Raw genomic sequence first — 22,226 nt, forward strand, 5'->3', positions numbered from 1 at the left:
TCGTGTAGAGTGATACTCCGTGCCATGAGTCCTCTTGATAATTTCCGACGAAGCGTAATTTACGTGAGCTAACTGGTTTGACACGCAGCGGGTTGCCGCGCGTAACTTTCCCGCCCGGAATAGGGAAAAAAGAACCAGTCATGATACTCATCGTCATGACTTGCTCTTAGCGACTTAACATTCCATTTCCTCGACGTCTGCCGCTGTTATTGTTGTGACGTAATAGCGTTAGATCGGCTATTGGAAATGGAAATTAAAGAAAGTCCGCGTATATTCGAGGCTAGGGACATTTTAGGGAGAAGAGAATGTTGGCATCTCTGGCTAGCTACATAGAAAATATTTGCACTACCCTTGCAAGAAGATTTTCATAAATCTTCGCGTGAATCTGCATATGATCAATACAGAGATAAGAATATAAACTATTTGCATATAGCTAAAAAAAAAAAAAATGATTACGACTATCTGAAATGATTATTTTGCTGATAAGTCAGGTGAAATTTGATGTCACGTCGCACCACGTGTCTGTTAAGGGATAGGTGAGGATGTAGGAATGTTCCATCGATCGAAATAGATTCCTGAGTCTACAAAGATTTATCGCATCCAGTAGAACCGAGGATTCCTTAAACGATCGAAGCGTTCCAAACAGCCAAGCCCGGCACGATCAAACGCAACCAAGTTGAGAAAATGGCGATGTTTTTCTAGGAATACCGTGACGACGCGTGGCTGGCTAACTGTATATTTGGAATGGCTTTTGTTCTACTATTCCACGATTCAATTTCTTTAATGGTACTCGTTCATAGCATTCGAGAAGGAACGCCTTTCGCACTGTTGATTCTATTTTTGATACTTCAGAGATCCATACCTTTAAGTTCTTGGCGTTGTACTCTGACGTGGTAATAGCATTGTCCATGTCTATTCCGAGACATAGACGGACAGAATGATCTGTGTCGATCATTCTCTTTGTCATACGATGCAATGCACAATCCTATTTGTAAATGAGACATTTTCAACCAATAATAAAAATTCGCGTCTATCTATACAACTGCATTGAAGAAGGTAGACCTATTAAACTATCACACCTATCATACTACCTATTACAATATCCTTTCCCAGTGTCAGCTTAACACTGAATCTAAGACTGTTTCAGCGATTGTCTCTAGACATTTGATTAAAAATTCTACATTCGACGGTAACAATTCACTTGACTTCACGATTTTTCTTAGGTTCGCCGGGCATCGTAGATTCAGTATTAAAGAGTTACCAGTCGCATAAAGTACTTTTTACAATATTCATTATTATATTACTCTATTTCCATCGCAGTAATCCCTTCTCGATGCAAGACGAACACACGGATATGACGGTAGGGATTATTTTGGACGACACGTTGGTGTTTCGCGTGGCCGAATCGGCCGCGACGCGACAGTCCGTTTGAGGGAAGGTTAAGGCCCGGTGCCTCAAGTAGGCGAACCGGTTCGATGAAGTTTCGCAACCAATCGATGCTTCCCTCGAAACTCCTAAGTACTTCACCATCGATTTACCTGTAATTGCGTTTCCTGCTTGCAATATGGAACAGAAAGCCGCTCGAATCAGGTTGCTATGCAACGTTATTATGTATTGCCGCAGGGAAACACGCCAATTGAATCACCTAGTTTGAAATTCGATTGGACTTTGGGTGTTCGAATGAACTGAGCTCTTGAAATTTTTGACAGATCGTTTGGTGTAATCTCGTTATTTAATCCGTTATTTCGCAGCTGTTGCTTAACGGTGTAAGGAATTATACATCATGGAAGCATTGAGCAGAATTCTTTCCGATTATTTTGGAAGCCTTCGAATATTTGATAGAAAGAAAACGATGTAAGTTGTCCAAAATCGCGGATAAGAACTTAATTTCTAGTACATTTAAAGCGAGGTAATATCCCTATTTCAACGAGATTATCTCATGTACGTTCACTTGTGTCCGCAAGAGAAAGGAATGACAAGAGAAAGGAATGATGATGGAAAGGAGTGAGCTGCAAAATTCTAAGTAAAACCCTTATAGGAATAAAACAGCGAAATCTGGGTTTGCTTCTACACGAGGCGAATTAAAATGAAATCCTCGACAAACGTATAACGAGCTCGATTTTCCATTCCCTCGAATTTCCACATCATCAAGTACCCCTTTGAAACCAAAACGTTTGGCACAAATTATATTCGCCGTTTCCATATTCGCACCCCATTAAAGATCGTCAGTTTCAATTGCAAGAAAAACACGAAGCGAGAGCGGCGCAAAGTAGCAACGAATTATCGTAAATCGCTTGGAATAGCGTCTGCTTAAGGGAAAGTCAACCTATTTTGTCGGTGTTTGAGATAGAGCCGTAAAAATAGTGCAGTCGGAGCCAACGACGATTCTTCAGTTGGATGCGTCACGAGCTGCTTGAGGACGCTACTTGTAAGGATGGATGAGCCAACGATTGATCAATCTATTACATTGATGGATAATGCAATCGCTCCTCTTTCGATGTGACCAGGAATGGATTCAAATTCCTCTGTAACGTACATTCGCCAATAGCCAAAGTCTGTTGGAACGATCGCGAATCCTCGTCGCGATGATGCGCTTGGTCAACCTTTGTCTTGGAAGTTGTTTTCGAGGTAGACGTCTTCAGGGCAGCCTTTTTCGCTTGGCTCGCGTTCATTTACTATTCGTATGACAAGTAACATTTGCAAGTCCGAGTTTTGTAACGTGGCCGGCCTTTTTAACCAACTCGAGTTGCCGATCGCAACAATTAAAGAGATACACCGGTGATTACGCAATGGATCGGGTTTTATAGCGAAGACGAAGTTCTCCGGTTCGTGGAACTCGTTTCGAGGCGAAAGAAGGAGACCAGGTCGAGGAACTGGCGATTTATCGATGGTTATTGTTACTGTATGTTGTTGGAGAAGCAAGCAGAATCCAGGTTATATATAACACGAATGGTAGCGAAGAAGTGGAAAAAAACGAGTTACGAAATTTGCATAAGTACAATTATGTGTTAGTAACAAACTGGAACATTGTTTGGTCCAAAGGATTATTCGTCGTAAATTATTTTCTACCCTTTCTGATCGCACTTGTCTCTTGCGTAGCAAGTAATGATTAGGGTATTGTTAGGGGTATCGACCAGAGTTATTTCTACATCATACTCGAGGTTAGTCACGAGACTCTTACCTCTACTTCTCCGACGATATCAATCTTGCAATGTTAATTTGGGAATAAACTCGACGAATCTCACGTCCCATCCATCTGGTTGTTTCATGGTTGAAATCCTTGCAATGAAGTTAGATAATTATGACGACATAATGACTGAGAAACGCAGATATCAACTAAACTTTATCTCGCTTTCTTCGTTATCGTAATTACTAATTACGATCTTTCCACGAAATAAGAATTAAGTAACGAAATATTAAGTTTCAAAGATAAGTACAGTAGAATTCCGATTACCCGGAACACTCAAAACTGAGATGATCAAATATTCCGGATAATTAAACTATATCCACGTATGAAGCGATAAAAATAAGGATTTAGAATACAACCATGAGTGATGTTCGTATGTAGATAAATATAGCTTCAGATTAAAATGCAATCTATGCATGATTGAATCGAGATTTCAAAAACGTACCCTATCACATATACCGTCACTGAATATTCATATAATTACATTTAACCGTTAATTGACCACGAAATCAATGTATCCATCACTTTCGTGACGCCGTGGACGAAAAGAGGCAAATCAGACGCTGAAACGGGATTTCGTTGCGCAAACAACTTCTAAAACCTTCAAGTTTTCATATAAATCACGGTAAAGGTCTACCAAATTTCGTTTCCACGAAAAACAATATTCTGACACTCGTTCCTTACAATTTGAATTAATACCAAGGCTCAATCCCCTTATCGAGATGGGAAAGAAATAGGTGAACGACCAAAAAATCGTGTAGTAACTTAAAAATAAAATGCGTAAGCAGTGGTAGCACACGATAATATCGGTACCGTTAATTTTATATTTCCGGAATCGAACATCGTTTCAAACAAGAAATGAGGAATGTTTGACCAAATTTTTGTCCAAAATTAAAATGGTACACGTCGCTTGTCGTTCGACCACTTGTAACGCTTTATCGCTGCGATCTATGTCGAAAATGATGCCGTTACTTCGTTCTATCGCGATCTGAGATTTTCATGATCAACGACGTGATCATTCGTGATCTTCATGAACGATAGCTGGGTTACCGATAATAAATTTCCTACAGAGTCATTTGGGATTTTTGACGAATTACTTTATCAGTAGTAATTTGTTTCATAATTTCATTGGTTACGTAAATTTTAAACAAAGAAAATAAATACAGTTCCGTTTTATTCATTTTCAACTCCGTTTTGAATAAATATATTGCTAAAAATAATTCAATTTCTTCACTTCTCTGTCCAATTTACGTAAAAAAGTATTCCGTTTGAAATGATTTTGTCCAGTATACACTTGTCCAGTATAATCATACGTATTGACAGAGCTTTTTGGGAACGTGCAAATTCATTGAAATATCTATATTTAAATTAAATAATTTGCACATAATTCTCTCTATAAAAATCATAGAATATTTTAATAAATATGTATTATACTTAATCTCTTATATTCTATTTTTTCATTTTTTGCCATACTGTGGGAACACGTGCCATACTATCTACCTCTGGGATTCTTCCATTCTTAAAAATTTCACCGTAGAGATGGGAAACAATATCGTGTATATGATTCGTTGTTGAACTGACGATGTTGGAGTCAACGGGAATTACGTCGAATAAATTACTGTCGATTTAAATAATTCGCGTCATAAATAATTCGTATTGTACGTTCTCGGTGTTAATTCCAGCTCAAATTCATCGATTATAAAAATTTTTTGTTCAAAATTTTGTTTAAATATCCTTCAACTTTTGAAACTTTGTTTAAAAACTGGGTAGAAATAGTAAAGTGGTACATAGTTCTTGAAGTTTCTTCGACGCATCTTTCTCAACCTACTCCGTTAATGTTTTCATGCTGTCCTTTTCATTGAAACCAGTTCTGAAGATATTTCGAGATGCCGACATTTGTACCTTCATGTTATAACATTTGTTATCTCAATATTTCCAATGTATTCGCGAATCACCGAAACATTTCACTAACAAACTTCTCGCGAGATTAAGAAACTTTTTATTCCACACGCACGAAAGTAAATAAAAAGGTGAAACAAAAATATGTAGAAAAGCGGTGTTATTTATAATCAATAAATAAGATTATTTACCATTAGAATTTACGCAAACAAGTTCATAAATCAGAGATGCGACTCTGGCTATTGGTCAGTCTATTGGTACATTTGAAAACAAGATAATAATATTATTTCTATTCTTTCATTTCTGAATAAATTTTCTGGAGTATAAAGTGTTAAATTGAGAATTAATATGCAGAGTATTCCTGCGAAAGATGTCACTTTTGCTTTGTTTTGATTGTAATGAAATTTCTCTTGATTCCCTTAACTGCATAAATCAATTGCATCGTGGAATCCGGAATGTGGATATCAAATATTGACATATTTGTCTGTTTTGTTTGGTTCTATACGAGTTTTCCGATATAGTACTAATATTTTCGTATTAAATATTTTTAATTTTTACTAAATACTGCCGTCTTTATTTCGTTCTCGCTGAATTTTTATGCACAAGTCTGGTTAATTGAATTGGAGATGAGAATCGATCATTTAATTGCTCCTAACGGAGATTAAAATATTCAGTACACGTGATACAAACTGCCTTCTGTTTTTCTATTGTAATTTCATGTAAAACACGTAAAACACGTAATAAGAACACATTGCACGTGAAAATACACGTTGCATTGTATTCCTGACGAAAGGTATGAACTCGTTACTTTCGTGCCATTTGCAATAGTTTCAACATGACACTTGGATAGAACACGATAATTAATCTATTCGCAAATACAGTTATCAGATAGTTAGACAAATATAATTAGTCGATTAGTACGTAACTCTAAAAACTTTCACACCGTTCTCTAGAATTCTCATCGCAATTGCACGTCACGAGTTTGGATCCAGCCAGACATTAACAGCAATTTAATACGTTTTTAAATAAAATCAAAATTTACAACCCTCTGGTCTTTAATTAGTTTCTGCGTGAAAATAGAAATAATGAGTAAGTTACCATAATTTAGGTACACCCTTCTACGTAGGAATACGTAGTTACTTGATATTAGCCGCACGACTCGAGGTCGCGTCTCCATGACCCGGATGAGATTTTATTTATGGGGAGTGTTTTTCGAGCTTCGGGTGTCGCGGAATTTTATGTATCAGCACGCTTCTTCATTCTTCGTGCTCTTCGCGGATTCACGAGGATTCGTGAAAGCGAATTTCGCGGGCGTACAACGTGTCGGGGAGGAGATATCTTGGAATGCATGGCCCGATCACGGAGATTTTTGGCCGCTGACGAATCCCTAGTGGGAATTTTCGGTCGTTACCAGCAAATTTCACGTAACGTCTGCGGTCAAATTTATGTGAGTCTTATGGCCGTTGCATATTCTGAGGTCCTGTTCAGCTCTGGGTCCAACTCGGTGACGAGTCAAAATTTATCGTTGCCAATTATACGATATACCGAATTTCTGGAATTTTTGCTACCGTCGAATATCGACGCGAAAAGAATGGAGTTCAAGAGTAGAAGATTTTTGGATCGTGGGATTCTTTTAGGTTGGATGTGTTTAGACGTGCTTAGGTAAGGCGATTAGGAAATTTCTTGTGACTGGAAAGTGCGTTGAAATGGATTTACGTAATATGTAATCTTAATTGTGTTTGCAGAGTGGTTTGTAAGGCTTTTCACGTGGCACAGAGCAATACGTTCAATTGTTATCAATTGACGCAAAGGAATGGGAATCTAGTATGGTAGGTATTGGGGAATTTAATTGCTTCTCTTTGTTATACATTTTCGCATAAATTACGCTGACGAAGATACGAATATAAACGTCGTGCATCAAAATGTGTAATTTATTTTCATATTTGTATAACGATTAAAGTTACATGGGATTTAATCGACCAAGAATTTGTAATATTGGTAATTACTACAACTTCCGACATAGTATGTACAATCTTAGTTCATTCATTATTATACACTTAGTGAAGTTCTAGTGAACGTCGAAGTTCTAAATCGCATTAAATTAGAATATTTAAATCACAGGAACCTTGGCGCGCTTTGACAAGATTATAACAAGCCAGTTCTCAAAAGTGAGAAACGTTTCAGGAAGGTTATTCGCTTGGGAAAAGAAAAGAAAAAGAAAGTCTTCTACCGAATTCTTCGATCCATCACACTTCCAATTATACGAATATAGCAATACTTCTTCCATCATTAATCAGTAATTAATCGATACCTTGATAATTAATTTTCCATGCCATTTCAAATTTTAAAAAAATTATCATAATTTCGACGACTAATTAAAAATTATATTACCAGAAAATCTTAGAAAACAAGAATCGATTATTTTCTGCGGAAACTTCTCTTTTAGGAAAATTCTTCTCCTTCATTATCGATCTTTGTCAATGGCGGGACGCGTTGGTGGATCACGTGAGATACGGTGGTTGAATATCGTGTACCGGAAAACATACTCTTACTAGTGAACCACGATATATGCCGCACACGTTTGACCCCCGTGCGTGAATTTTTAACAAACTTAAGCAGATTCTCCCGATTCGTCGCCTCGTGTGCGTCCCCAAGTGTGCGGTTTATTGACCCCGCGGTTACAAACTGGCAATGGGCCTGATACATTACAGGCCTAGTGACCACTCTTTCATACGCCGGCCTACGCCATGTCCAACCCAAATTCTACAACCGAAATGTCAATGTCGAGGTGAAAAGACTACCGACGTGAAATTGATACACGTAGGACGTCGGTGAATCGAGCGTGGAGATTCGTAAATCAATCGTCCTAAGCGAGAAAGCGCTTTTTCGCAAGTGTGTCGGACGCACATGGAAATGACGCCGTTCTTCCACCTCTTCTTTTCACTAATTCGATTTGTAAATTCCTTCCAACATCGAATCAATTTTTCAAAGTTTCAAATTTGTAATTTCCATATAGGTGGAGGAAATACTCGTTAATTTTTGAATGATAGAAACACTAGTTTAGAAGCCTGGACTTTGTTGATTAACGCTACAACTACTAGAGGTATCGAAATTACTTTTTTGTAAATGTAATCACTGTCTATCTTCTTCGGATTATAATCAGATTATATTTGCGTGGGTACGTGTGAGTATTTGATAATTATCAAGAAGGGACCCTTACTGTTGTTTTCCTCAAGCACTCTGCATAATTCACTTACGCATTATGCATTCAAATTCGTATTATGCATTCCAAATTAATTATCGTTGGTATGAACGAAAGCTCTGTGAAAGTATGCTCGATAAAGGTTGCATTGATGAATGCTCCTCTTTAAATTTCCCGGTGATCGATTTACGAAAGTTTGGGGTCAGGAGTGCTAACGCTGTCTAATGTCCCCTGCAGACATGAATTGCTGAACGCGATGAACAGGAAGAAGTAAAAAATGGAGAAGGAAAGAGGTGAAAAGCCAGGGAATAGCAGGGCGTAGGAGGAACGTGCTCTATAGAAAGCGGAAGCTGTCGTAACACGGTCATTACCGACAATTAGGCTCGGGTACATTTAACGCCAGTATTATTCAATATCACGGCAAAAGGCCGGCTAGAGGCATCAAATGGCCGTTTCGCGACCTGACCAGTAACTCCTATTCGAGCACGCCAATAGAAATAAGACTTTCGCTTCCACGGCAGGCACAGTTGCCAAACATCTTCCGGAATTCTCCGCGGTGGCTCGGGATAATTAACCTTTTCCCCTAGAACCTTTAACGACCTCGATACGTGCCTCGGGACTCGTTCGGTTGCTTCGTTTCGTGAAACGAGACGAGAGCTCCTTTATCTTACACCTTCCATTTGATTTCTATCGGTAATCGGTAGATCTGTCGGACACGTGAATCCTTTTCCTTCTTTCTTCTCTCTCTTTCGTCTTCTTTCCTTATCCTCCGACACCGATTCGCGACATGCTTATGACCGGTTAGCCCGGAATGTCCGGAACTTCAGGAATGCATTCGTATCAGGATGAGAGGCTGAAAGATGTAACTCGTCGGGCGATTACAGCACTAACGAATCGCGCGGTACATCGGGAGACGTTATAAATGCGTTGAAAGTATAATGAAATGGAGAACATGGTAGTCGAGGGTCTTAAAATTGATCAAGATCGGCGATACGTTCTCGTATCTTCGTGAGAGATAGCACGGGGCTCGAGAAAGTTGTTGCAAAACGTGGGTAGGTCGTAGAGGTGTGTAGCTTTTAGGCGAGTCCGAGGTGAAATTAATTCGGGCGTGGAATAAATGAGGATAGATATACATAAATGAAACGGATAGGAACGTTAGGATACTAATCGGACAAGCCGAGATAAAGTAAAATGTTTGTACCTATGTCGGTATGCAGATAAAATGGTATACGTGATAGATGGCTGACGTACACGATGTACATATATTCTCCAGCGAAGGATGCGATTGATTTCATTAGTCTGTTGAAACTCAAAGTAATGCGTACGATTATGTTAAATCTGTTCTAAGTAAGAGGACAGATATGTACGTGATCAATATGCGGGATATTGAATTAAAACCACGCATTCCCACGTGACACGTTCTTAGGATTAAGAAACATTATGTAATCAATAGCGTGTCCATGGCATACACAAGCTTTAGATCTGAAAAATCTCCATGTACTTAACCCGGGGGTCACAGAATATTGACTTCCATACGACTGAAGTTATGGAGCTACAGAGATGGTGACCATAATGGCGGATTGGTAGAATTTTCTCTTCGCGAATAATTTGAAAGATGTGCAATTATTCACTGGTCTCGAGGTCGAGAAACTTGCCACGAGCTACACAGAATAAGAGACCTTGAACTCGCCAAACACGAGGCCGTGGGACCCGGCAAGGACAATTCAAGGATCAAAGGACGTGTACTTTCATAGTCTTGGGACTGCGAAATCCGTGCGGAATCCTTCAAGCGTTGGATGACCTCGTATTCTTCGAGACTGTGGGACCACCACGGACCATCCGAAAGATGGTGAACCACGAAACCTGTTATTCGAACACTGAAACCAATCACGAACCTACCCGAGGTCAGGAAACTGCAGAGTCCTTGACTCTGGAATCAGTAGAGCTATTATGGACCAACCAGGAAATCCGGATAGCCATGATCTTGGAAATATACAAGTAAAAAGTACTCGATACTGTGACTAAAATTTTACCACGGATTATTTAGGAATCGAGCGATTTTGAGACTTCATGAAGCAGATCTAAACTTGACAGTCTAGAGTCCTCAACAATAATATTTCTTATAACCCTAGAGAAATAAATACCAAGATTTCTACATTGCATAATGTTTCATGTAAGTCTTTATTCTGAATAACCCGTAACAGCTCTCATGGCCTCGAAGTTAAGGGAGCAAAAGTCACCTAACTTCTAAGTGGCCGACGATAAGTCCATGATGATAGAGTTAGAGGCACGGTCGTTCTCTGATCTTAGACGAGACCACGAATTGAAAGTGAAGTCCGTTAGTCCAATTATTAAATTATCGTGGACATTATCGTGGACAATTTTAAGACCACGACCCTCTTTCATAATCGCCCTCGTAGGACTCGTAGATCGTAAACCTTTTCAGTTTCTATACTGAATACAAAACTCACAACGTTCTTATCCAACTAGAATTGCTGGAGTTCTAAGAAAAACATCAAACATCCAGAGACACCTGTATCTTAGAGCAAAGTTTAATGTCAGTTACACGAATTCCCTTAGACGAGGTTTCATGTGGATGCTGTAAGTCGGCAAGATTACAAAGTCTTTTCTTCTACTGCCAGAAGAATGCGTGCTCGGCATGAAAGTGTACAACACGGATCTGGTATTCCATTCCGAAATGTTAGTCGATTTTTTGCCACGTGGACGGTACACTTGGCTGATTATGGCAACAACAAATCATGGTCGTGATGTGCGTTAAATCCTTGTCCACGCTGAATGCTTCTCCGTGAAGTGTTCTCGCACGTCCTTCTTTTCAAGAACATCACCATATAGAATGAAAGTCAGTGAACTGTTCGCCCATCTACTATGACACCGTGAAATTATTACAGATGACCTCACTGTGTTTCTGCGAAATCTTAATTAGTTCTAGTTGCTTATCTCGATGAGACTTCCCTTGGAAGATTCCTTAACACGCCGAATAAATCTGAGTGTGCTGAAAGTTGCACTGGATGGCATTTTGACCTTTGTATGATTGGAATCATGGGTCGTATTATGTCGCTATGATGAAATAGATTGAGTAACGAATACTAATTAATCTCTTACCCAAGCAGATCTCGCCTCTTCATCTTCGACGTCCATTATTGCAGCGGGATACATAAGAAGCACCACAAGATAAATACGTTTAATACCAGAATTGCTATACCAGTCGAAATAACTTTTTAAGACTCTCTCTTTTCATAATTATTAATAACGTACAGCTACTTTTGGCTGAAAGAAACTTAAATATTTTATTAGTTATTAGTTATCATCGTACGTAATTTTTCCGGGGATCGGAACGAGCTTCGGAAAATATCCGGAATATCCGGAAATATTTCACACATTTATAACAACCCAAATGTTTATTCACGGGGACGAATAATATCAGAAAATAATAGAATATATTATGGTTGACGTATGATAATTTACAGTAATCGTATGGTTAAACGCTCGTAATAAAAAGGTATGAAATTTAACAGCTAGAACGATTACGTTGTGGAAACATCAATGAATAATAGCCACTTTCTAATGCTCCGCTCGTTGGTCAGGTACAACTAATAGTACGAGCAATACCGGTGCAAAACATTGAACTTCACAGCCGGTAAGCCATTAGTACATGTAACAGGGAGTGGTGTGTAGTATTTTAATTTGTCGGTCTGTCGATACGGCTCTCGTGTGTCTTAATTTATGTACAGGTTTCCTTTCCCCACCTGTTGCTATTGTTGGCGTGTCCACGACTCAGCAAATTATATTCGTCCTATCGATCCATGAAAATCACGATGACGTGAAATTAATTCCTGTGAAATGTTAATTGTCTTAATTAAGAGTATCAGATTTAATGAAAAAGCATATGTGACAATTTAAAAGTAGAATTCACAAATGTGTGAATTTAATTAACACGAAAGTGATAGTCTAAAATAAAGAGCACAGTTGTGAACGAGTAAATTCTTCTCGTAATTAATTCTACGTATTTAATATGTCGACCACCATGAAGTAGTCGTATTACCGATGATCGATTATACCGGAAGTAATACGACTACTTCTTCGAGGGATAATCGGTCTGTCGAAATTACGATGAAGAGAATTAATTATTCGACATTGCAGACACAATATCTTATCGTACAAGGATTAATAGCATTCACTCAAATTCGAATAGCTTTAAACATTTCAAACAGCTTATTAATTAAGGCATAGAAGAATATTCTCAAACTGGAAGTTTGTAGAAATATCGTTCTTCAAAGAATCAAGTCACCTAAAAGGAGAAATAAGACCAAATAATATAAAGCTCGCAGAAGAACCGTAAGCTTCTTTATATTATCGTCCAGTACCAAGGAAACGTGTCATTGCTTTTAACCGTTAAAATTCCATCTCTCGAGGAATTTGCAGTCCAAACTGAAACTGCAAAGAAACAGAACCTAATTAAAATGTAAGGATAACAAGATTATCGTTCATTGCCGCCTTCGCTAAACTCCTTTCCAACTCTTTGTTGTACCTCTTCAGTCTGTAATTGCTCTCTTCGTTTATTCTGCCTCTCGAAGACTTCAGTGATCCAATCTAATACACGTCAACAGGCGAACGTTCGCACATGAGTAATAGCGCTAAAAAGGATCCCGAAGGTTAGAGGGTTAATCGAATTGCTTGTCCGGTTTCGAAAGCACCGAAACTGTTGAATACCTTGGCGCACCCTACATTACGCCCTCGAATCCAATTGTAATTCCAAGCATCGTGTACGCGCGACACCGCGTCATTAAAAGCGAAGATTTACGAGTAAAAGATCAAGAAATGCTTCGGGCGAATCGCGATGTCATCAACCTTTCGTCATCGGTCGTGTTTCGCTATCGAAACCGGGCATGATACGTTCGACCGATTAGTTCGGCTGAGATAAAAGCCAGCCGGATCTCCAATGTCCGCACCGCCATCTTGGTCCCGTGACATTCGTGACGGCTTTCGAGAACGCCACAAAGTCACACGAAGCAATAACTGGGGAGAGATCGAAACGGTGTCAGTCCTTCGAGCACTGTGAGCATCGCTCGTGATCCCCTTGCGGATATTAATTACGATTGCATGGATGTGCGAAACCGATCTTTATGGTACCGTCAGGCTGTGGTTAAACGTTCCTCCAGGTGAGGTCGGGTCGCCTGAGTGACGAACAAGCGATTAAAATTAGATTCCCTCGTTTCTTGAAATCCGTCTTCTCGTTATCTCGAGTGTGTGAGATGATCGAGGATATTGAAGCCGTTCTCGAAAAGTAGAAATTTCAAAAAGTTAATCACTTTGACCTGTGAGTGGCTCATTCGTTATTCCGTGGTTTCCGTTCTTCTTTTTTTTATTTTGCTTACCGATTACGCAGACATCTACGTCGATCTTAGGAGAACACTGGCAAAAATTGAGAAACGAAGCAATCATTTGCGAATTTTTATATATCCTTTAGAAGAGATAACATCTTACTTACTAATAAACAATACCACTAAAGAAAGAGATAACATCTTAGATACCATCAACGAAATTCCTGTAACTATATACCCATCGTATATCCTCGTTGCGTCGTTAAAATTGAAAACAGCATTCGTTGCATTGGTAATGAAGCAAGATGTAGAACGTATCGGGCTCAGACGTGGTATTTCATCAAAGGTATGATGAACCAGGAGAGAGACTGTCGATGTAATTCTAGCAAACGAGGAAAAATGCCGGTTAGATGGTAGAATTGATAGCGGCGAATCAACGAATTCCATCGTTCGATGATCGCATATTCGTTACTTAACAGCGCTAAGAGATCATTCAGGCCGCTCCAACAAAAACGATATCAAGGATCATTCGCGTGGCAAGAATATTTGAATGTGATCAACTCGTTGCTGATATATCTTGCATTGCTATTGTACTGTTACTTCGTTATGCATCTGGATTGTCTTAATTATCGTCTTTATTGCGTATCTCTACCGATGGTACTCGGGGATGGAAAATTTATGATCCTGTTCTTCTTTGTCTATAGACACGTTACGTCATCTTCTTATCCGAAGATCAAGAGCAAGAGCCAACCTTGACATTGATGCGCAGAGACCGTTTCCCGAGTCAGAGAAAGTTGCATATTTTTATTGGAAACTTTTTCATTGATCGCCTTTTTGGTATTTCGTTGTGTAGAGATTAAAAAGAGTTTCATACGTTGAACACTACAGGAAAAACATTTTTGACGTATAAATGAATAGAAGAATTTTGCAAATTCTTAAACAGAAAATTCAGTTGATACTCTTATTACAATAAAATCGTTTCCTTATCAGATCACTACATTGCGATGTACCGAATCACGGTATTTAAGGAATTTTACATGATACGTCATCTTATATTCGAAAACATTATAAGTACCTTAAAGTTTCCTGCCCTACCGGAGAAACAAAAAGTTCCTCGTGAAAGAAGGGAGACAATAAGAAAAGGGTTTCTATCGATAAACGAGTGTCTTACGATAAGCCAAAAGCTGCAACGAGGTGAGAGAATCATAAAATGTATCCTGCTCCAACTGAAACCAGTTTCTGGTCCAGGAAAATCCGCGAACACATTCTTTTTTCGTCTTTCTACCTGAGTGCAAAAATGGAAACATAAAACGGTACGGTGGTTTGGTCACCGGCCGGTGACCCATGAATCCGAATGAAATCTTGCAATTCTTACCACGAAACCGGTTGAAGCTCCTTCGTTCATGCGCATTCAAATTTTAGAGGACCGTCGAAAACCGCAAGATGCAAATTGTTGTAACGAATTTCGTCCCCTCTTTCTATTTCGAGACTACTTTTGCGAAGTTCCTTCTTATTCCGACGTTAACTTATTTTCTGAGAAAAATAAGGCATGTCTTAGGACACAAGCTGAGGCTTCTATCGCAAAATTTAATACTTTTTTTCTGGAAATTTTGATGTGGTATGTATGTATAAAAAATCTATTTTTCATAGTTTCTTTATTCCTAGTTTCAGCCTTAAACAAATAATGGCAATACTTTTATAACTGCTTGAGATGTTATGGTTACGATTCGCAACTTAATTTAATAAAAATATGCAATGTTTTCTAACAATACAGTTTTTTGTATATATTATGACAGGTATGAGTAATTAGGTTATGTAATAAGCAATTCAAAACAAGAATTTTGCCGGTATACGCAGATGAAGAATATAGATCTACTGAGGATCTCGACCTTGACTTTTTGTAGTCTAACAATTACACGGCGATTTAAAAGACGAATTGTTAACTGTTTACCTGCGTGGTTGAGGTGAAAAAGGGAATGTCATAAATCATTCAGGATCCTCATCAACGTCGAGCGTTGATTAACATTGCTCATTTCCATCTTTCTAAAGTTATAAAATAAATGGACAGTAATTGTAATCAAAATTCGTATTTTCTATAATTAGCTAAGCGATTGAATTTCTTTCATTGCTTTATGAATGAATTTCTTCTAAATGCTAATACGAAAAAGTAGAAAGTTCAACTTTATGGAATAAAGATTCTTCCATATTTTAATTCCTAAGATTTTCAAATTCAAAAAGCGAATTGAATTTCACGCTGTAGCATCGGGCTCAAGCATTCCCCGAATTTTTTCGTAGATTCGATTTCACCAAAGATTTGAATAAATTCTATTATTCATACGACATCGCCGATAGAAATCGCCCAGTTATACTACACTTTAGAATTTTTAACGTCTTGTCGTCTTCCGGGATAAACAATGTTATGTAAATTATACAAGCTTAACGACACTTCTCCGTAGGTCGAAATCCAAAATAATTTATAATCGTGTGCATTCTTGCCTAATCCATTCGTAAATCACAATCGAACTACTGTCGTGGGTGTCGCTTTATACTTAGAAATCGAATTCTAATTCGTAACTCTATCATAAAACTTCGAACAATATATGGCAGAAAGAGAAATTTGATTCCAAACTTTCGAAATAAAATTCTCAGTCACCAAAGAATCAATCGAGATGTCGGAAACTACCGTCCTTTCTTTGAAATTTCGCTGATCCTTTGGAATTATTCGAAGCGTTGCAAATTCTTAATCAGTTTTAATATTTCAATTAGTCTATTTTTCGTTCCTTTTCTATTATTCTCCTACAACTTAGTTACCCGCTTATCTGCTACGCTCGGAAAGTCCTGATAACGCGACGAAACATTCACTGGAGCGAGAATTCTTTCAGAAATCCGAACGAATTGTAATCTGGTGAATTCACGAAAATGTTCAAGTATATCATGATCGAATTAGCTGAAAATCAGCCGATGATTAATTGCGAATTCCGTGAAATGGCATTAAGGTATTAGAGATAGAACAAAGAATAGTGAGTATTAATGTCACGAAAGAATGGACCGCCCACCGGCTCCGATACAACGTGAACTATTGCAAAATTGTTAGGGACATAGAGCACGTCACCCTTAATATCATCTTCGTGATGGAGATTGTCGGAGTCGATGAATATTCACGACTTCTCGAGATCGAATTAATCACAAGGTCTATTACGAGAAGACGTATAAATGGTTACATATCAAAGAATAAATTTAATTATTGCAGCAGTGGATAGACGTATAAAATAATGATTTTATATCCTTATATATTTTATTAACAATCCACTTATTTTTAAGAGAAACGCCCGTGTGTATCTTCATAAGAAAATCTTCATAACTTTCTTATGACTCCAGTCCTAACTACGAAAATTTATCAGCTGGTATGAACAATTTTATTTGTACATTTTCTAGTAACGTATTTCATAATACAAATAGCGCAATTTCACTGATTACAATCTATGATCTCGACAATAGAAGTAAAATGGCTCTGCTTAAACGGACGAAGCTGAAAACATTTTATTCGCGATAAAAATCAGGCAGACATTGAAATCGCGTCGGAATAAATGAGCTCGTTTGCAGAAACTCGAGGCAACCTTTTTGTGGTCCGTCCATCACGACAAGAGAATGGCGAAGAACGATTATCCATAAGAGTGCGTTCTACTAACTCTGAGACCACCTTGACACGGTTATTTACATTTCAACCGAATGCTTGCACTTGCTCTTTGGTATTGTTCGGAATAATTGTAATTAAAAGGGAATATTACCCCTTACCCCGTCTTCGTGATGTCTTGCGTAGTTTCGGATATTAATTTAGCGCGATATACGAAATAGGAATAGCACGCGTTCGAATGAATATAATCGTTTTCACTATGTCTATAAAACGAATTGTACACCGGTGCAACAACCAACGAGATTCTTAAAGCAATTGCTTTTCTCCTTTTTTGGTAGAATCATTTTCGACGTATCAACAGAGAAAAAAGCGAAATTACGGATTTCAAGAATCTCTGATCTTTAGATATTCACCGATTGAAAAGAAACAAAGATAATGGTGTCAAAAAACTTCACAAAGCGTAATCTCGAATTTCAATTTCTACATTCCCTTTAAAATCGTGTTATTCGTTGCGGTAAAATTGCGAAATTTGAATCGCCCGCCCAATGAACAGTTTCAAGGACAATTTACTCTTTAATAACTTATCGTTTGCACCTTGAATAGAAAACAAAGATATCAGCCGCAGAAAAAGTGACTAGGCATAAATTAAATTCGGCTATAAACTTTTGAAGAGAAATAAAGAATGATCGAGCGTAACATTAAACAGAGATATAGCGATATAAATTTAAGGTTGCGCGCGCACGTCGGTAAGCAGTCAAATTATAATTCGGCCGATTTCGCAACGTGGTCGGTTTATTGTTCCGAAATTTCTCCCGGATGTAACACTCGATATCGGAAATCGTTGAAAATCTCGATCGATCATTTGGCAGAATTGCCTCGTAATACGTGTAACAATGTGATCCTCTATTTGTCATAAGTTTCGAAGAAGGACAGCTAACTTTAATTTCATCCGTCAAAAAGGATTCCCACGCCGTTGGACGCGTAACGAAGCGATCGTTGCGCTACGCAACTTGCGGATAACTCTTGCCACGGTAAACATTAACGACGCACACGATTATATCGTCAAGCACGGGATGCAGAAGCATCTCGCATCAAAGAAACTGTAAAGGATAACTCTTGCCACGGTAAACATTAGCGACGCACACGATTATATCGTCAAGCACGGGATGCAGAAGCATCTCGCATCAAAGAAACTGTAATCTACACGCAAAAAATGATCTTTATCGTGGTGAACGCTGATTAATTGTCGTTAAGAATACGTTACTAGTTGGATTCCCTGCGTGACTCAATTGATTTCACGATTTTTTATTTACACACGAAGCCTCATTCTGATTCGGATATCTTCATTTCTCAATTTGAGAGCGACTACTTTTATCGGATACTGATTTTACGGAAGAAGAAATTTTTATCATAGCAGCTAGCTTCAAGGTAAAATAACGTTTTATTCAGTTTGAGAATCTTTCATTTCCCCATTTAATTTTAATTAACTGTTTTACCGTACCTAGGTTATAAAAAACCTGCCCTCATAAAGAATATTTCGATTGCAAATGACTATTAATATACGTTTAATTAATTACAATTAACTAATTACTTCTATGCTTTGATGTGTAGTTTGCATTTCATTTTACCAATTAGTATTAAGAGTTAAAAGACATGCGTGATTTAACAAAATTATCAGTAAAGATTTTTAATTGCTCTTTTTTTATTCTCAGTGAAAACAAAGACATAGTTTAAAGATACATTACAAACTTTCCAAACAGGATATTTTATAGATTTCTCTTTGCCAAAATGATTTACGAATGTTCTACGGACCAAATACAGATGTACGTGTTAATTACTAAAGGTCACGCACGGATTCTGAATACGGGTGTAGAAGTTGCCTTTGAAACGCGAATCTTGTGAAACTGTCGAGTTTATGTTACCCTCGTCTTGAACAGACGATATAATCTAATGTCATTACGACGAAAACACCGATTCATATCCTTGACATCTTTGAACGAAATAGATATGTTCCAATAGCCAGCAGTATTGAAAAAAAATCGCGTACACATTCCCCCGTTGGGAACCGGTCGTGGTCTTCTCCATCGATTGCGTAATTTCGGAGTGCGGTTACTTTATCTGGACCTTTATCTCGATTCGGAATATTTATAAGATCAAATGGTAGATTGCACTCGGATAGCCTCAAGCGATTTCTTAATCCACTGGGACAAGTATCTTTATTTTAGTTAGACATCTATATAATACAAAATTAAAAAGAATATACAGTAAACGATTAAAAATTTTCATTTGTTACATATATTCTTGTTAAGTATTAATAACCTGAAAATGGTTCTCGAAATTAAGATATTGAAAATTAAATGAATTGAAACCGAATTATAAATAAATAATAAATACAACGAAGTTTCTTGAAATGTTTTTATTGATTTGTTCAAATATAGATAACAAATGTACAAAGAAAGTAGAACAATTCAGTAAAAGTAAATGTAAATCGAAATGATCCAAGCCTATATCATAAATGCTACAGGAAGTAATGGTAAATGTATAGTGTCTCAGACACATTAGTATATTTCTTCTACTTTGAACATGTACCATTTCACATCTAATGATATATTTTCAACGTGATGACAAATTGGCTATGGAACGAAAATATGTAGAATCCACTGAAAAATGAATTGTTGATTCAGTTGCTTTGTAACTCTCGACATCGATTCATCGATTCCTTTACTCGAAAAGAATTTTTATTATTCGAGTATGGAAATAAATAAAAAATATTTATACAAATACACCGTCTGTTTTCGTAAATAATACTAAAGTTACAATGTAAAGTTCACACTATTCTTGTACTGGCTGGATCTACCAAGTCTTTACTTCTTTTTAAATAGAGAACGTTACGCGTTATAAAGTAGTCGTAACGATGAGCAAATATACATATATGCGATACAAGTCCCGGAGAAAATGTTATTCTATTCGATATTTTAAATAAGTTAATAAACAATGACTGACACATTAGAGTAACCAAAAAAAAAAATATTAAATTTTCTAAACATTACATTTAAAGGAACATATCTTTTGTTTCTGAAACATATTTTTCAGTTAAATAAACTCAACTATGTAATGTTTTGATGAAGGACGTATACAACAATGTTACTTAAGTCTATTAACTAAGTAAAAGGTTTCGGTAAATTATTAAAATCCTAAATTCTGATATTTTCTAATATCAGAAACTTTTAATCGAATTATGTGACTGCCGGAACTTGCATATAAAGTTATACGTATATTACGATACGAATTTGATACGTATATAATATACATAATACATACGTTTCTTATTACAAAATTCATAATTGATTAACACCCTATCGTGAGTAGATATTATTGCGATATCAGCGGTTATGAAGAATAAGAAACCCAAGATCGCTATATGCAATCTAAGAGAAACATTCCGCTTTTTTTACGTTATAGAAACATATGAATATATATTACACTTTGTATTTCTTTCGTTTTTACGTATAGAAATATTGAACTAACCAGCTAAATTATTATAAGTGATGAAATTGCAATAATTCGCACTTAAAATCAAGTAGTGCTGCAGGAAGACTGAACCGAAGAAACTGTCATTTTTGCAACTATATCGGTGGGTCTGTAATGTATACAGTATATTACGAGTTTCTCGAATGAAAACAGACGCTTCAACAATGATACATCGATTGTTTGCTTTTTTGCATATCCTCTACGTTAAGTTTAATTAATTTTTACATTTCATTTAAAATACAGTATATGTATACATTGAAATCCATTATCCTACTGTAACAACTTAAGCCTAATATGTGCCAGCTCTGTTATTTCATCACTTTGAAAGTGCACAATACAATTACAACTTGGCATCAATATGTGTATATATATATATATAGATACTTTTGCAAAAAGAATCACTTTATGTATACACAAAAATATATTACATTACATTACAGTAATAATTTACTATGCATATAAGCGATTCGTTATACAATTAAAAAACAAGGACCTTCTTATTCTGGCAGACTAAAAAATAAATTACCATTATGTATAGGATTCACAAATTATTTTTAAGGAGAGCAAAAATGCCGTGGCTGGTATCAATTAACTATATGTAAGCATTGAAACCATTTCTCAGAAATTACTTACATCAAAACAAAAAGAAATAACTCAGGAAACGAATAATAACTAGAAAAATAATCTTAAGAGTGTAAGCGTAATCGCGTGAGCAATTTGTAGAAAGACAAATCTTTTGAAAGTAGTACGTGCTAAAAAAACTTGCAAAGTATCAAGCTAAGAGAGCAATTCTGCTTCCATGCGTAATTTTCGATATTTCTATCACGTACAATCGTTTCAATTTTTACCTAAGCGTGTAAGTCTTCTTAAAACGCTAATATCTACAAGTAATATGTATGTAAACGTAATTTATAAAATTCTAAAGCTGAAAACTCGTTAAATGTTTCGGTAGATTAAACGTCCTACTCGAAACGTATATCGACTGCTATAATATACATTGCGATCGTGAATGGCTTTGGACACGAATCTTTGTTTCTTCGAACAAGAATCGTTTATATTGCCTTATGAAAATATAACGAAGCGTTACCGAACGCTGTTAATACATATATATTTCAACGCTCGTTGCTGTGCCCTTGGCGTTCTGTGCAATATCTAATACGTTCGAACGAAATATAGATGACAAATCTTTATCTATACTTTAATGTACAATTGCTCAATTACATGTTATACCTTATTAATACATTTCTTACAAATGTCCTTTCAAACATATACTCTCAAAATATTAATTTCGCGAATAAGAGTTTTTCAATTCCTACACTGAACTAAACATTATAGTTTTATCATTTTATTCTCAAATTCATGTTATTTAACGTTCACTTTATATAATATAAAGAAACAATGACTTTATTGATATTACTTCTTACCAATTTG

General features: G+C 36.9%; 1 protein-coding gene across 1 annotated transcript in view; it reads right to left on the minus strand.

Annotated features, from left to right (window-relative positions):
• The window catches only part of LOC108549711 (mucin-2), a 45,996-nt gene extending 34,549 nt beyond the window's left edge, over window positions 1–11,447 (minus strand). The window contains exon 1 of the mRNA XM_017903197.1: window positions 11,412–11,447. Coding sequence (XP_017758686.1) covers window positions 11,412–11,447 — 36 coding nt within the window. The remainder of the gene's footprint in view (window positions 1–11,411) is intronic.
• Window positions 11,448–22,226: the final 10,779 nt, after the last annotated feature.

The sequence above is a fragment of the Eufriesea mexicana genome, unplaced genomic scaffold, assembly GCF_001483705.2.
Source record: "Eufriesea mexicana isolate 0111107269 unplaced genomic scaffold, ASM148370v2 scaffold2217, whole genome shotgun sequence".
NCBI lineage: Eukaryota > Metazoa > Arthropoda > Insecta > Hymenoptera > Apidae > Eufriesea > Eufriesea mexicana.